A 17788-nucleotide genomic window follows, 5' to 3' on the forward strand; every position below is an offset into this window, starting at 1 on the left:
ATTCGCTTCGTGTGTGAGTTTCGTTTCCATGACAACGATACACTACTTTAATTATAGAATTGTATGGATGCATATATAATTGTGTGGATTGCATTGAAAACTTACATTTAAAATTTAATATTCTTGTTTCACAAATTTAAATAGATAATTATGATAATTTACATTTGAAAAATAATATTTATGCAATTTGATTTCTTATTTTCACAATTTTTAATGCATTAAGTTTAATTAATTAGTGTTTTTCAATCATTTTAATTTGACAGTTTCTATAACATTAACATGTAAAGAATTGCAAATTAGTCATAACAGCCCCCTTTATCTCAAAAATTTTTCACTTAAAGCGCTGGCATCGATTTTATTATCCCTACCATGACTACGCACACAACGAATAGAGTTGACCCGGGAAATCTCGAAAATGACACATAGTATTACAATTAGAAAAAAAATTATTATTATTTCAAATACTTAATGTATTTAAAAGTAAAAGGTTTTTATAATTTATTTGCAAACATTAGACAATAATTTTTAACGCATTTTTTTACGAGCACAACATGGACGGTTCTCTGTAGTTTCCATAATTACAACGCCTTCGCGTCGCCTGTATCTACCTAAATATTGCATACAACATGGACAATATAAATATACGTTGCTTTGGTCGAAACAATTTAAAATACAAGGTAAAAAACATAGAGGCCAACATCCTAATACAATTAAAGCTCCGCAAAATGTTCTTGTAATCTGAAAAGAAAATAATAATTAATACACGCATAATGAGATTTCGTTATATGGCTATAAGATGCAAACACTTTTATCGAATTTTTCATTTAAACTAGACATAAAAGATTGTTACCCTATTTCTGCGTCTCCGAATAATAGGTGAAACATCTTTACAACATTTTTGACAATGAAGTAATGAACTTCCTGGTTTCCAACATTCAACTAAAAACAAAACGTTTTAAAAATGGATAAAATTGAAGAATAAACATTTTAAATTACGAATTTATTCGATCCAGTTTGAAAATAGTATCGTAAAAGAGAAACAACGTTTTCATTTTCGCATTCAGAAATCTCAGCTGCAGATGACAAACTCCTTTCTACAGAAAGTTCTGTATCGTTTTCTAAATTTTGAGCGATTCATCGAGGAAGTAAAACCGAAAAAACAGTCTAGCCAAGGAATGGTCTCCTCGGAAAATGTAAAAAAGCAACTGACTAGGAGACAATTCCTTGGCCAAATGCTTCATTTCTTGCAGTTAATAGATATTTTTCTATAAAACAGTTGAGCTAAAAGTTAAAGTATCTTATTCACCATTTTTTAACCACATAAAAAAACATTTTCCTTCAATTCCTTTCTTAAAGACCCCTACTTTCAAATTAGACGACAGCATATAACATACAAATAATAATTTGTAGTAGTATTTAGAAAAAACGAACTTACTGATTTTACGAATATTTTTATTTTTCTTACAATTGAATCGTTTAAAATCAGGTCCCGGATTTAATTTGCATGTAAAATGTGTTATATTTGTGCAAGGATGCTGAAATACCACATGTCGACCTAATAGACATGGACATTGTGGTTTATGTTCGAAACTTTCACCACATGTTCGACATCGAGCGTTTAAAACCATTCTTTTTTGTCGGGATTATTTTTTTTTTTGCTTATGAATTTTTATTAACGTTACATACACAGTTAATTAATGATTTCATACATTTTTCGATTAATTAATGATGCAATTTATGTATTTTTTATTTCATATTTAATTTATTCGGTAATTATCTTTCCTAAAAATAATATTTTATTTTGTATATTTATAAAAATTTGATTGAAATCCAGCCAACTTGTTTGAATAATAAAAGACATTTCCTGAAGAAAAAAAGACCGTATTCTGTCTATTGATACATGCTCAGAAAAGCTTATAGATTAACATTCCGGATGTTGCCAGAAACCCAATTCTTTAAATTTTTGATAATTTAGAAACGTTTAAAAAACCAATACAATTATGGCAGTCCTTCCGACATTTGTTTTAGTTTTCGAAAACTTCGGAAAACTTTCGAAAGTATTTTCTAGAATTTTTTTTTCGTTCTTTGAGAACCTTTCACAAGACAACTAGTTGAAGGAACCTGCAAATTTTAACTCCCTATCTTGCCTAGTTTTGAAGGTTTCGAAATTTTCGGAAGTATTTTTTGGAATTTTTCTTTGCTTTTCTAGAATGTTTCACAAAACTGCTAGTTGAAGTTAACCTGAGAAAAATCAACAAACTTTTTTTATTATAGTTTTGGAGAAAATGGAGATCAAAGATTTTCCTAAGTTTTGCCCTCACGGGTAAACAGTGATGTTTACGAAAGAATGCTTCAAATAAAAGTTATTAATTTTTTTATAAGAAGTAACTTTTACATTTAAACTTTTGTTCTATTTCTAACGATTTACAAGATGGATACTTTTTCATTTGATTAAATGAGCAAAAAAATTCCATTTTAAAATTGGCATATTTCGGTCAGTTTTAAAGCTAGTAGGTCGAAAAAAAATGAAAATGTGCATAAATACTTCAGCTAGAACTTTTAATTGGATATTTTTTTTTCATGCATAGTTTTTGTTGTAATTTGTAAAAAACTGATTAAAATCCCCCAACTACCCCCCCAAAAAGGGGTTAGGTACGCCCCTGAGAGGTTGTGAGAGGTTGAATTTTTTTTTACAAAATGTTTACAGTCTAATAAATAATTGTGGGAAATTTCAAAGATGCATTAATTTTTTAAATTATTAGATTATTAGTTTTAAATAACATGCTTGCATTTTAAAGCCAAACTTGGTAACTATAACAACTTGTAAGAAGACTTATTCAATAAAATGTTAACCAAAAATGGGAACAAATTATTTATTTTTAAATATGTTTAATAAAATTAAAATAATTTAATGTCCAAAAATTATCATAATAATAATTCAACTGAAAATAATTTAGAAAGAACAACATTTAATGAAAATAATGATCAACAATTACTCAATTCAACAAATTCAAATTGTTCAATAAATTCAAATAGCGAATCACAAACTGGCAGATTAATTACATTGCCATCATACTCATTATTAATATTTGCACCACCACCTTATCCGTTAGATCCACCATCATATTCTACTGTATTACGTGCTGGAGAATCAAGATGTCCAGTACCATCGATAATGGACTATTTACTTGGTCCATCAGCCCCATTTATTGCACCAAGTCCACCACCAACATATAATGAAGCTATTGGTGTACCTGATGAACCTGATATGGGAGAGTGTATTGACATACCAGGTAAATTATACAAAACTATCTGTGAACTACCCGCATCGCTGGGTATAAGAAGCTGATAAGAAAGCTTTTTATATGTGAAAAAAATTTTCAAATTAGTTAAGGACCAGGTACCTTCTCTACATCTATATCTTGAAGGCTGTGGCCTAGTTCATATAATCTGTTGCTTTTACCTTTCCAAATGAACACTTATTTTCCGTTATTGTGATCATTTCAGTTTCACATTTTGTAATGACTCCATGTCTCTCTGTATTTTTTCTATATTTTTATTTTCTGGGTCGTAAACTTTTTTTACGACGTCATCACACAAAACCTTTTATCCCTTATTTTTACTCCTTTTAGGGTAAAATTATCTAGGGGCTTCAATTAATGAAGTCTTGTTATGAGTCTTGGTTTTAATTTATTTTATCAATTTCTTTAGAACCTAGTGAGTTTATGGCCAAATAGTTTTTGAAGTAGTAAGAATATTTTAATGAATGTTTTTATTTTAATTTGTTTATAGTAATAAATCCAGTGTTCCTAGGATGCGATCCAGTGCAAACAGTTTGTCCACAATGTATTCAACCAGTCGAAACAGAAATTCGGTCATTTAATACGAAATTCACACACATTACTGCATTGACGTTATTTATTATTGGTTGTTTGCCATGCTTTTTGCTACCATATTGTTTTTCATATTTTAAGAAAACGTTACATTACTGTCCAATTTGTGGATATTATTTTGGAACTTATACACCATTATCTACAGATCAAGGAAGTTATTCAAATTATTTTTAGTTTGTGGATTGTTCATAGCGAAATGAAAATAAACTTTTTGTATAGCTCATTTGTTAAATTTAATAAATTCAGTAAATAAGAAGTAATTTATTTAGTACTAGCAGATACCCGCCTGATTTGCTGAGCAATTTCTTGTCTTAAAACAAAGACCATAACGTTATAGCACTCACTTATCCTCTCTTTTGTCCAAAATTTTATGGATTTTAATTTTTCGGTGGGGACCTCTTACTTTTATGAAAATGAAGTTTTGCCCATGGTACTCGCTGACATTGTAACTTTCTATGGGTCCAATCATTATAAATTAATCTGATTTTTATATTTTTTGGATCAAAATTACCCCATCCACCGAGTTTCATCAAATTCCAAAATAAAAATTTTTTACGACAATTTGTAAAAGCTTGAGGCGCTCAATATCAAGAATGAATCGAAAAATAAGTAGGAATGTGCAGAGTGGATTATTCGCTCCGAATCATTTTTGATATTTTAAGCGAGCTCCTCAAGCTTTTAAAAAATTGTCGTTTATGAGTGATTCATAGAAAAATTATTTTTTACTTTTTAGTGCAATTAAAGCTAAAAAAGTATTTTTTATTAAAATTCTTATTTCAGAAAATTTAACATTCTGTATCCCCAACAGGATGGGAAAACAGCATAAATTTTAAGTATATGTAGAAATTGTCATTATTTTAATATTATTTGCTATTTGATGAAGTTCTGCTGTTTTGGATCACTCTGTATATGAGATATATTGACTACACCTCTTGATGTAGTGTAATGAAATTTTTTTAACTCGTGCGCTAGTTTCTTCACCTCTGAATCTATTATATACAATTTTTACCCTAGCCTAATATAAGGAATTTCTTTCTTTTAAATTTATTTGTGTGACGAAAAAAACTGACAAACTAAAATTGTAGAACATGGTATTTAAGACGATGATTTTGATAATGTTTATAATGTTTCAAGAAGATAGAATGTAGGTACATTTTAATACTTGAAAAGTGTAGGCGGATTAAATAAAATAACATTACAAACTGTATTTATTTATTATGTGAGATGACTGTAAGCTGGAGCGAGCAACGGTTTTGATGTTGGCTTTTATAACTTAATTTGTGCTGTTGTCAACTTTTCTATAATATACTTAAACTACAAAGTGTGTACCTATGTTTATTATTATAAGATACAAATATACTCATAAATTATTATTAAATTATTGAATGATACGTAGGTATGTGAAATATAAAGAGTGTTTGCTGAAAAATAAGCTATTCAACCGACCTACCTCCCTAATACCGACTATAGAGTTTATTTACTTCGATAAAGGATACGGATTTATTATTAACTTTCCACTTTCTACCGCAGGAGTGCTTTGACGTCAACGGACAAAGGTCGGAGAGATAGTCACAGAAAGGCTGGCTCAAGTGAATTCACCTCCTCGTGGCAAGTGACAGAGAAGATGAGACATCGTTTCCTCTTCCTCCTCACTGTGACAGCTCATGCAATAATCATGATACACTGTCAGCCCATTCGTTCAGCATACCTACCGCCTAGCCAGTGTCCTGTTGAAGCCGCAACAATTTTGCTAATAGAGGGCCTTGGAAGTGATATAAGATCTTCGGAACGCCTACAATTGTACTACTACGAAAAAAAAAATACTGAAGTGATCAGAATAGTGGCTTTTTTTCCTCTTGGTGACTATGTGGTAATGAAATACGAAATAGAACTCTTGGTTTTCAAGCGCGAATCTTGTCCTCAAAAAAGGTAATGACAAACGGTACAGTACCCGAAAATAGGCAAAATAATAATCGGAGTATGAACTCGCTCATGATCGATATAGTGCTTTCCTACAAAGGAGATGTTTACAAAATATATGACGTTATGACCAAGATTTTGTACAGCGTATTTGTAAATAATAAACCTGTGAAATGTTAGTTTGTTCGATCACAAAAATTACAAAAGTAAATGTACGATTGTGTACACATCACAGTGTCACAATAATTAGACTCGAAACTACTGAACCAATTTTGATGAAATTTTTACAACTTCAAATTAAATTAAACGCCAGTATACATTTTTCATTAAATCATTTTATTAAGGTTCTTTACTTAAATAACAAATTCAAATTTCGTTTTTTTTTTTTTCGTGAAAGAGTTGATAATATCATCGATTTCCAGATGTTTAGGAAAGCAAGAACGAAGAATCTTTCCTGTCCCATTGACGCACGCAACCCAGATTTTACTCCGTGAATTGTGAACCGACCTCCAGAGTCGGTATATTCATTTATAATAGTTGATTCACTATCATTAATGAATCGCCGGTATATCTGAACTATATACTTTTTTCTGCATAGATTTCGATATTCAAGTACTTGACACAAACAAAAAATTCCTCCCAAAAATTATCAGATGGGGGCTTAGTATGAAATTAGGAATAATAGACTAACTATTTAAAGCGATTCATTGTTTTTTTTAATTTTAATTTTCTTAAATCTTAAGTCTGGTTAGGTGATGGGCATGTAACGGCTATAGGTAAAGTGAAGTTGAATTTTTAATAAAACATGGTGTAGACAACATACATATATTTATTTTAAAAGTGTCTATAAATATCCAATAAAGTACAGTGTTTATGTATTTAATAAAATTCTTATATCAGTACTCTCTTCTATACCTTAATACCACACGAATCACGATATTGTTATAAATACATAAGTTTTTGTGTGTGTACAATGTATGTACACTATTATATTATATATAGATATTGATTTGATGGTCGATATCTATTGATTTTTATGTAAATAACATAATTTTCTATATATATTATCGATAAATTATGTAATTTAATTCTTTTTAAATTTATATATTATGTGTGGTGTGTATGTTTTGATAACACAATCATATTGTGTTCATAGTACCTAGAGTAAGATGTAGTACAATAATATATTATACCTTATATATTATTAGTCTAGCAAGGTAATCATGTAATCTGCATTTCGGTCAAACTTTTTCAAATTTTGGGGAATGATAGTTTAAGTCATTCTGAATAAAAGTTCCCATGGTCACAAGTCATGACAATGACAGGATTTCAAGTTATCGCTAAATTAAAATTGGAAAATGTACTCATTTATATAAAAAATATTATTGTAATTTATTTGTCAAAAATCATATAACACTCCTGAACTGAACACAATTATGTTTACGAAAAAATATTTCAAACGAAAGCTGTTTATTTTTTTATGAGGAACATTATTACAATTAAACTTTTGTCATATCTCTGAATATTTACAAAATGGGTCCCACGGACTATAAAAATTTCAGCTGAATATCTCTTTTCGTTTTTGAGTTATCGTGATCACGGACGGACGAACGGAAATAAACTAATTAATTGATTTTATGAACACCTATGACAAAATTTTTTTCCTAGCATCATTATTTTTAAGAGTTACAAACTTGGGACAAAACTTAATATACTATGTATATGTCATATATACATGGTATAAAACTTGGAACTAAACTTAATATACTATGTATATGTCATATGTATATACATGGTATAAAAATCAACACCCTTACATTAAAAAACACACGTATGCATGTAGTTATACATATCTGTATATGTATTTGCCTATACACACATAGGCAAATATTTACAAATAAGTACATTTTCCAACTTTAATTTAGCTATAACATGAAATCATGTCATTTTCATGACTTGAACATGGGAACTTTTCTTTAGAATGACTTAAACTATCATTTCGATATATAAATCAGTCTTTTATACATTTTTAGTAGATTTTATTAGCTCAACTATTCTTAAGATTTACGATAGGTTTCATTGACGTCGAAAAATTGAATTGGAACGAAAATTCCAACCGATAAGAGTGTTTATATTCAAATCCACGAATGTAAAAAAGTCTGATTTATATAGCAGATATTGTTAATCAGTCTGTGTGTCTTGTTATGTATTGTAAAATTGATTTACAATATAACCATAATTCCCAAATTGACAAACAATAAAACCTGGATTTATTGCTAAAACTATAAATGTGTTTAATGCTGTTTTTTGTTGCTAAAGGTAATGTTTTATAATAAATATATACGATTAAGTACTATGTTAAAAACTAAGGCCATTATAGCCACATAAAGCACCAGTGGCGGATTAAGTATTTTGCCGCCCTAGGCCCTGTCTGATTAGCCGCCCTTTTTAAAAGATGAAATTTTAATTTTTTTAATCCGTTTATATTATTTATCCGTTTATAATACTTATATCAATTCATATATGAAACACCAGAATCATTGAAAATAAAATAAGAAAACATTGTGCAATTCTAGAAGCAGCTTACATGTAAGATTAATTTTACTAAAGATACAAAAAATCAACAGAGCTTTGAAAATTCTTCAAAAAAAGCTTATCAATATTCAAATATTTCTGTTATAAAACATTTTTTATCAGTATTGCACTCACAAATAAAAAAGTTAATCAGAAAATAAATTCCATTCTATTTCATAGAAATTTATTTGTAAATTTATATAAAAAAAATTCGAATAGATCCTTAAAATGTATTGTCGTTACATTATATCAGATTTAAAATTTTGACATTCTGAAAAATTTGCCGCCCCACAAATTGTGCCGCCCTAGGCCCGGGCCTCACGGGCCTAGGCGGTAATCCATCACTGTAAAGCACACTGGAAATACAAGACACGTTAAAGCATTACGTACATACATAAAACTGTTAAAAGTTTTCAATTTATGATTGAAATTCGCTGCCGCAACGTTTAGGCTGCATCTGTTTATATTAATCGTTTGTATGTTGGAATAGAAATTAAATACTCCATAATAGCTGAACGGGGCATAGCGTACGGCGTAGTATGAGTATACACGTCAAAATTACAAGAAACGCGTTAGATTAGCTCTTGAGGTTTCGGAAAAAAATTCAATCTGGAGTTGTTTTTATAATTTAACATTTTGTTTTATTTTTACTCCAATCATCGTAGGGTTTCACTTCGGAATCTAACAGAATAAGCTGAATTTTTGTACAAACCTTTATTCTGATAGTAAAAATGTTGTATCAAAAGAGTCATATGTTCACGTGTGCGCGTCCTTAGATATACAAGGCCAAAGGTAACATGAATCAGTTTTTTGAGAATATTTCGTTTTCTTTTCCTTCAATCGTATTTACATTTATCGTAAAAGTTGTAGACGATAAAGAAGACTGGATGTGTGTCCAATTTGCTTGTTATGGAGACATATTCCAAGCGAAAGCTGTGGATACATTTGGTACGTATATAAAAGTGAAAATTGTATATTTAATTGAAAAGCTTTGTATGAACTTTATGATAAAAACGCTTCGAAGTAAATGCAGGGACTTATAAATGAATTTTGAAAAATATTATTTTAAATATTCTCAAATCTATGAAATATATTGCCCATTTTACAATTTAATCGCCCTTAAATGAAAGTTACTCTACATAAAGTTGTAGCTTTAAGCTTCACTAAAGACTACACCTGGAAAATTATTTGCCAAACATTTGATTGTATATTCAATCCTGTCTTTAATCATTATCATAAAAATCAGCAGAGTCTCTCTCAACAACCATGCTCGTGAATGTACAACTTTTTTGTGTTTCCCGCATTGCGCTGTTCTATATTCAACACACCATATTACTAAAACAACTAATACAACATACTCGACTTTGAAATAATGATTATTATTGTATATTCATATGTGCTCTTTGTACAAAGTATTTGTAAAAGATTGTTGATATACATTGTGGACCCTCTATTCGAATTGAATTCAACTTTTTTATAATAGCTATTATGGCTAATAGCTCGTTTTGTAGTTATCCAATTAAAAAATATTTTAAACAAAAGCTGCAGAGTTTGATGTGGGACATCATGTTTTGACATCCGATTGGGTCTAGTTCTCCGAGTTGCTTCAATAGTCAATTTAGATCAAATTTTTAGACAAAAGTTATCAATTCCACATTTTGTACGAGGATCAAGTTTCTAATTTAAAGTGTAATACTATCTCTTACATTTTAACGCCAGAAAACTAGGTCCAATCTGATATCGGAACATACGATATCTCCCATCAAACTCTGAAACTTTTGTTTACAATAAGCCATGATTTTGTTTACAATAATATATTAAAATGGTTCATCTTGTAAATTTCTGGCAACTGCCCTGAACTTTTAAAAAAATTTTATTCTTATTTTTCGTCTACATTCATGAAGTTATAACAAAATTCATAATCAAAGTTGAAAAACTTGCCTTGGCGCTTGTACTACCTTAGGTTGATAAATTACGAACACTGTGTAACTCTGTACAAGTTAATGCATACATATTCTTAGCACATAATATTTCTATATATTATAATACCACATAGGTACTATATTGTTGGATGGACTTGCCTTATTTCGAGCGACATAATTGGTAATAAGAAACAATATAAATTTTTTTCTTGATATTCTTGTTGTATACTTTTTTTTTTGAGAGCGTTGGAGTAGTTAGGGCGAAACACCATTTAAGTTTACAATATAAAACAAACTTTATTTATGACGAACTGTAAGTTGCACAATTTTTAAAGTACACGGTTCATAAAATCAATTTTTTTCCAGCTAAAATTATTTGATTTTGCACGGTTTTAAAGTCATTCTAGTAGTATAATTATACTAGAATTTTACTCTTGATGGAAAAATTTTCAATCAAATGAACTGTAAGTTTTTAACTAAGTAGTTGTTTACAAACCTAATCAGAAAAAGTTTTTCAAAGTATATCTCAAGAATTCGGTAAATATGTTGGCTAATAACTACGTCTAACAAGTGAAATTTACAAAATTTAAAAAACCCCCGACAAATGCGATTTACTGAGAAACACACAGACGCACAGATAAACACTTTAAACTTATAACAATCCTTCTTAAATCAATATCAAAGTAATGGCGAAGGACATCAGATAAGATGAAAAGGATACTAAGAGAGTATTCTAAAGAAAAGTTCCCATAGTCGCAAGTCATGAAAATGACAGGATTTCATGTTATAGTTAAATTAAAGTTGGAAAATGTACTTATTTGTATAATGAATGCCTATGCGTGTATAGGCAAATACATATACAGATATGTATAACTACATGCATACGTATGTTTTTTAATGTAAGTGTATTGTTTTCTAATTCTTGGTTTCTTGAAGAATATGTTACGAAATTTAAAGAAGAAGCAGTGTTAAATGTTCAGTGGATCAATAATATGAAGTGTTAAGATCAATATTTTAAGCTACATATATACGTAAATGATTTTTGACAATTAAATTACAATAATTTTGGGAACTTTTATTCAGAATGACTTAAACTATCATTTCTCAAATTTGAAAAAGTTTGACCGAAATGCGGATTACATATAATTTGTGCGAGGACTTCTTCTATTAAATATCTTTAAAATACTAATACAAATGTAAAAAATTGTAGAAAAGTATGCGTATATGTTAGTTTCTGTATATTATGTGCAAATATAATTATCATTTATTATAAAAACAATAAACTATAATAATACATTACTTAGAATCGGTACAGATTACAGGTACAATCGATACAAACACACGTACAACACACCATATGATACAATGATTATGCAGCAAGTAAATTGCGTGGATGTTACTTATTACATTATAATTTATTGTAATTGACAAATTGAGCATATCTAGAATTTTTGGAAAACCTACGTCTTTCTTTCATCTTCTGTTACTAGCTTTACTTTAAGTTTGTTTTCTTCTAGTCATATTTTCTCCGTAATTATAGATTTACGCATTGTATCAAAGGAGAGATGGAGATTTTTTGGACATCCGTTTTACAACTTCTAAAAAACGATTTATAGGGTTTCGAGGATGTCTGATATGTAAATTTAAATATTATAACTCTTTTAAATTCAAAAGAGCTGAATTTCTGTTTTTCTGGTTGTTTTATAAGCAGAATGCTATTATACAAGTGGCGAATGAATTCAGCAAATTAGAGGGTATTTTCAGGGGAAAAACAACTTTTTTTTTTACATTATTAAAGGCTAAGGCTGAAGAAACTGCAAAATTGCCAGCCAATTTCATATTTCAGCCGTCTTCGAAAGTATTATTATGAGAAACAATCGATAAACAGCAAAGAATAATTTCAAACGGCCAGGCACCTCTCTATTTCAATGTATGACATCTCTATCTCTATCTCTATATATATTATAAATGCGAAAGTAAGGATGTTTGTTTGTTTGTTACGCTTTCACGCTAAAATAAGCGAATGGTTTTTAATTAAACTGTACAGTAATATAGTTCATACTTCAGAATAATACATGAACTATAATTTATAAAGAAATTTAATCTGATTTTTACTATTTTAAATCTGTAATTTATGGTTTAAAATGATGATTATATTGAACCATAGTATTCTGTACAAATTAATGGCCAACTGATATACTCAATGGATTATGACTATTTTACATTTAACAAAATTGAAAACTGTGCACATCAAGAGAGGGTGGAGGCTTTAAAGCGATGTTTTTTAGTTTTAAACCCAGTGAAACGGACGGGTATCAGGCTAGTTTAATATAAAAAACAAAAGAGTAACTCTGTCGAATGAGACCACCTTCAAATTTATCCGAGATACTGCTTATCATTTAAAAGTTTTGTATGTTTACTTGATCTTTATTTATGGATTTTTGTGAATTATTTTCTGGCTTTTAAAATTCGCACAACTGGAACCAATATTCATTATCGATTATATCGTGGTACAGCATTACAATTTAACTGCAAATACCATAAAATCAAAATCAACTATTGATACATTATTTTATTTTATACGTTGTTTGTTACTTTTTTTATTTTTTTTATTACAATTGTTATTTTATTTTAGTACTATATGGTCATATAACAATACAAATTTATTATTTTATATTATATTTTATACATTGTTGAGATATTAGTATTATAGGTATTAGTAAATGTATTGAATCGATTTAAAAAAAAAATACAAGATGTGTAATCAACATAAAGGACTGAAGGCAAATCGCTTCTTTGAAATTGATCCTGTTACTGTCGCCAAATCTAAAAGTTCTTTCATAAATAAAAACAGACTTCTAACATGACACATTTACTATTTTAAATTTTACAGAAACATTTTTATTTTATGGTTCAAAATGATGATCATAGATCTACTCCATTTATAATCATCATTTTGAACCATAAATTAAAGATTTCTCTAAAAATTTAAAATAGTAAATGTCAGATTAAATTAAATTTTTTAATTTTTTTATGTATCTTTATAAATTATAGCTCATGTGTTATTTAGATGTATGAGCTATATTGCTGTACAGTTTCATTAAAAACCATTCGCTAGTTTTAGCTTGAAAGCGTAATAAACAAACAAACAAACATCCTTACTTTCGCATTTATAATATATAGAGAAGGGATTATAACCGGGTGGCGAACGATGATGTTTTGTTTTTCAAATTAGATACAGTCTTGGTTTCTAGGTATATGGGTAACTCTGAATTACTACATCCAGACTCAATGCTTGAAAACACATTCTATACAATAAATATAATTAAATTTGTTTGCGTAAAGTATAAAGTGGGCGTTTTTTTTAAAGTAAAGTATAAAGGTGCATAAAGAATGCTACTTCTTACTTGACTTTATATGGCATATTGGCATTCACATACACATACAGCCAGCATTCGTTTGCTCAAAAATAGTTTTATATCTGTCAATTATATAATTTATATAATAATTGAAAATATTTCTGTATTTATTTGTATTGAGGGTTTATAAAATATTGGAGCTTATGTTAACTACAAGCGCTTTTTATTGGTATTATCATTTCTGTCATTCGAGAAGTCAGGAGTACTTACAGTAGAGTTTCAATAATCGGAAAATTCGATAATTGGAAACGTCCAGTAATGAAAACACTATTACAGACCAAAATAATGAAAAATTAAAAATGCGAATTTTCTAATAGTTTTTTTCGATATCTCTAACCATCTTTGATGCTAGATAAAATATTAAGAATCAGCCTTATTTGCCAATTTGTAGTAGGCTGAGTTTAAAGTTCTGGTTTCGGTTAAGTATTTTAAAATATGTGACCTTAAGGATTACCTTGTACGACTATTCGAAATGCATATTCCTATAAATAACGAAAATATGAGGGCGTCTTCATCTTAAATGCGTCACATTGTATAAGAAAATGATTAATTTTATCAAACTTTGCTGATAATATGAAACGAATTTTGTTTTCGGCGGATTTTAATTAGACACATATTGACCGTAAGGATTAACTTCAGCTGATAGTATACTGTTAGTGTTGCCACTTCAAGGTCACAGGAAGTCGGGAGATAAACCAAGTCAGAAAATGGTGAAATTAATATAATTATATAACAGAATCATAATACTGTACGATATTTTTGATGTTTTGTATACCAAATTTTTGTCATAATTAATACATACTCGGTAAAAAAGGTGCCGAGCGAATTTTTTTCTTAACAAAATTAAATGAAGTACTATTAACACATTAAAAAAAAGAATTGTTTTGGAGTCTACCGATCAAATTAGGAATCATATCTGTCTTCAATAACATAAAAACTTTCTGTATCTGTAAGTTAGTAATTAATATTCAACATTAATATTTATAAAAATTTTATAAGATTTGTTTTTTTTTTTCGTTTTTCTTAAATTTTATATTGTACGCACACATATTTACAGCACAAGAACAGAAAATACAAAAAAAAAAGGAATTTTATCTTGTTTGTAATTCATCTTGTAATGTAATGAATAAGAATAGACAGACATCTTGTATTGATGATCATGATCATCCATGATTTATATAATAAATAAACAATTCCATATTTGTTTCTTAAGTGAGAATTTTAATTACTTATTGTCAGTGTGTGTTTTGTTTAAATAAAATAAACTGACAAGATTTGATGAAGATAAGAAGACGTAAAATGTTGAATAGGATTACTTTTATCTGATATATTATGCCGATGTATGTACAATGATGTATTATATGTTGCATAACCTGATTTATATTTATTTTTTAATGTTAATTTTATGTATGACAAAAAAAAAGCAAAAAAACTTAATAATGGAAATAAGCGACACTGCCGGTCTATTTGAAAGGAAATAAAATTTAGCTGAAGAAGTTTCTTGATACAAATTTTCTCAAAAACATTTTTGAGATAGTTTTTTTCTTTATAAATAACGATGCTATTCTATATTAAGCAAATACCGAAAACTGAAATTGAAAGCGATACACACGATAACTCAAAACTCACTACCTATACATGGTATTTCATCAATTAACTCAGTCAATTGTTTGATTTCAATTGTTTTTTAAGAAAATTTTTGTTTTCACCGAATAATGTCTAAAATAATATTATTTTTTCTATTAGTTGATTGATTATAAATAAATAATAGTAAATTTGATTTTGTTTTGTTAAAATAAATTTATTTTTTATCAAAACAATAAAAAATATAAAAATAGTTAAAACATAGAGAAGAAATTCTTTGAAATCCAATCAGGTTTTTATTATTATAATAAGTTCTTAAATGTGACAATGAAAACAATACGATTCCATGACATATGATTATACATACTATATCTGTATGTATATAGGATGATCTATAATCAATTCTGCCTTTGTTGTCAATAATTCAATTGTTGATTAAATTTTGAGTATTCAAAATGGCTTATAACTTACCGTTGTATTTTTGCCCTGATTGTCAAGGAGTGGCTATGTTTTCCGCGCGTATATTGTATGTATGTATGGGAAAAAATAAATAATTGAAAATAAAAAACTCTACTACGTTACGTAAAATCTGAAAAGAAAGAAACAATTCCAGTAGTTTGCATTGCGACTTTCGACAGTTGGGGCCTATATTAAAATCTAGACCAACTCAAATCTACCCAATAATGTGTCCCGACTGTTGAAAGTCGCTATGTAAATTACTGAACTTGTTTCTTTCTTTTCAGATTTTATTTAACGCAGTCGGGTTTTAATTTTTATCTATTTATTTTTTTCGAAGCGATCTAATGCATGTTTTTTGGTTCAGCCTATATTTGCATATTTATACAGTGTGTCCCCGGATAGAGGTAACTATATACTTCTAAATTTTCTTATTTTGCATTTTAAGAAAAAAACTCATTCTTTATAAAAAATTTTGCTTATTCTGAAAAGTATGTAGGCATATTGAAAACTTCTAAATAAAGTACAGGGTAGACAAAAATTTGGTATCACTATTTATTTTTTGTTGGTAAACTTCCCATCTTTATGACTCAAGATTCAAATTCATGACTGAATTTCAAGAAATTCTTTCCAACTTTGACAATTCCATTCTTAGTGAATGTTTATCCGAGAAAATAAATTTTCTTTTTAATTTTCTAACCTAGTCCACAAAAAAAAAAAAATACACTCTCGAATAATACACGTTAATTAATTTATTATTATTTTCTTTGTTACGTTTTTTTAGTAATTAAAACTTTTGTTCAAATGAAAAATGATGCTTTAATTAAAGTACGCGGATCTTCTTGATATTTTGTATGGAGTCATAATTGTTAATTGCGAGCAACTTTTCTTGGTAACATTTTGTCTACTTATAAAAAAGAAGAGTAGTTTACCAAAAAGAAAAATATTGATTTCAATTTTTTGGCTACCTTGTTTAGAAGTTTTCAATATGCCTACATACTTTTTAGAATAAGAAATTTTTTTATAAAAAATGACTTTTTTTCTTAAAATGACTTTTTTTCTTAAAATGAAAAATAAGAAAATTTACAAGTATAGTTGTACCTCTATCGGAGGACACACTATATATTTGTGAATATGTCCAATGTGTTTCACCACATAAGACATAACAATCGTTCCTATTTAGTTAGGTACATACATGTATTATATTATTGTATGTAGGTATTCAACACAGATCACATCCAGATAAATAAATAAAAATATATAACTTTTCTTATAGACTTAAATGTACACTTATATTGGAAAAAACTGATTCCATGGAAAATGATATACGAAACGGAGTTTAAAATGTAACTCGTGCTCTTAAACCTTACGAGCTATAAACGGTTGGGGAATAGACAGCCTCTACAGGTAAAACGGACCAGGTTTATATATATAAAACTAAATTGTGATATACAAGGTGTTCTATTATTGACTGTAGAACTATTGCCTCCTGAAAAAAGCTGAGAAAAAAGAAAAGAAAATGTTCTTTACCAAATTTGTATCTGAGGCCTAATTTACGAGAAAATTATCCTATTCTGATTATAATAAATCAATAAAAAATACATTCCCCAAAATCAAATTCATCCAATAAAACATTACTTAAACCAGAGGGAGTGTTTTATCATAGTGGAAGGAGTCACACCCTCTGTTTTAGTAGTGTTTTATTGGATGAATTTGATTTTGGAGCGCACTCAAAGTTGTAATTTCTTCTCTAGTCATAAATTAAACCGAAATAATGTAGTTTATTGTTTTTTCTTGCCTTGGAGAAATATTATTATCTTATTTTCCCAAAAATATGTGAATCAATTCAATGCACTGCAGTCAAATATTCGCAAAACAAGCGAATATTAAGAATCCTATACGCGTGCCGAGCAACGTTTTCTTTCAGTTGAGTCAATTAGTAAATAATTTGAATAGAATGGGATAGATATACAAGAATTTGAATGAATTAAGATTAAATTTGGCACACAGTTAGAATCTG

General features: G+C 28.5%; 2 protein-coding genes across 2 annotated transcripts; one reads left to right on the forward strand and one right to left on the reverse strand.

Annotated features, from left to right (window-relative positions):
* Positions 1-525: 525 nt before the first annotated feature.
* On the reverse strand, positions 526-1742 carry LOC123295972. Its single transcript, XM_044877433.1, has 3 exons — positions 1436-1742; positions 851-939; positions 526-738 (listed from the first exon to the last, which is right to left on the reverse strand). Exons 1-3 carry the CDS (start codon positions 1626-1628, stop codon positions 526-528), a joined length of 495 nt encoding a protein of 164 aa, XP_044733368.1. The 5' UTR covers positions 1629-1742.
* Positions 1743-2972: 1230 nt separating this feature from the next.
* Positions 2973-4067, forward strand: LOC123295973 (lipopolysaccharide-induced tumor necrosis factor-alpha factor homolog). The gene is made up of 2 exons (XM_044877434.1): positions 2973-3293; positions 3793-4067. Exons 1-2 carry the CDS (start codon positions 3176-3178, stop codon positions 4065-4067), a joined length of 393 nt encoding a protein of 130 aa, XP_044733369.1. The 5' UTR covers positions 2973-3175.
* Positions 4068-17788: the final 13721 nt, after the last annotated feature.

Source organism: Chrysoperla carnea, chromosome 3 (assembly GCF_905475395.1).
Source record: "Chrysoperla carnea chromosome 3, inChrCarn1.1, whole genome shotgun sequence".
Lineage (NCBI taxonomy): Eukaryota > Metazoa > Arthropoda > Insecta > Neuroptera > Chrysopidae > Chrysoperla > Chrysoperla carnea.

What these genes read in the sequence shown, in the direction of transcription:
- LOC123295972 (XM_044877433.1), bottom strand. Translation starts at nt 1,628, where the DNA reads ATGGTTTTAAACGCTCGATGTCGAACATGTGGTGAAAGTTTCGAACAT. An exon ending in TAAAAATATTCGTAAAATCA is followed by an intron (nt 940 to 1,435) that starts GTAAGTTCGTTT and finishes TTTTGTTTTTAG; the next exon opens with TTGAATGTTGGAAACCAGGA. An exon ending in TTCGGAGACGCAGAAATAGG is followed by an intron (nt 739 to 850) that starts GTAACAATCTTT and finishes TTTTCTTTTCAG; the next exon opens with ATTACAAGAACATTTTGCGG.
- LOC123295973 (XM_044877434.1), top strand. Translation starts at nt 3,176, where the DNA reads ATGGACTATTTACTTGGTCCATCAGCCCCATTTATTGCACCAAGTCCA. An exon ending in AGAGTGTATTGACATACCAG is followed by an intron (nt 3,294 to 3,792) that starts GTAAATTATACA and finishes ATTTGTTTATAG; the next exon opens with TAATAAATCCAGTGTTCCTA.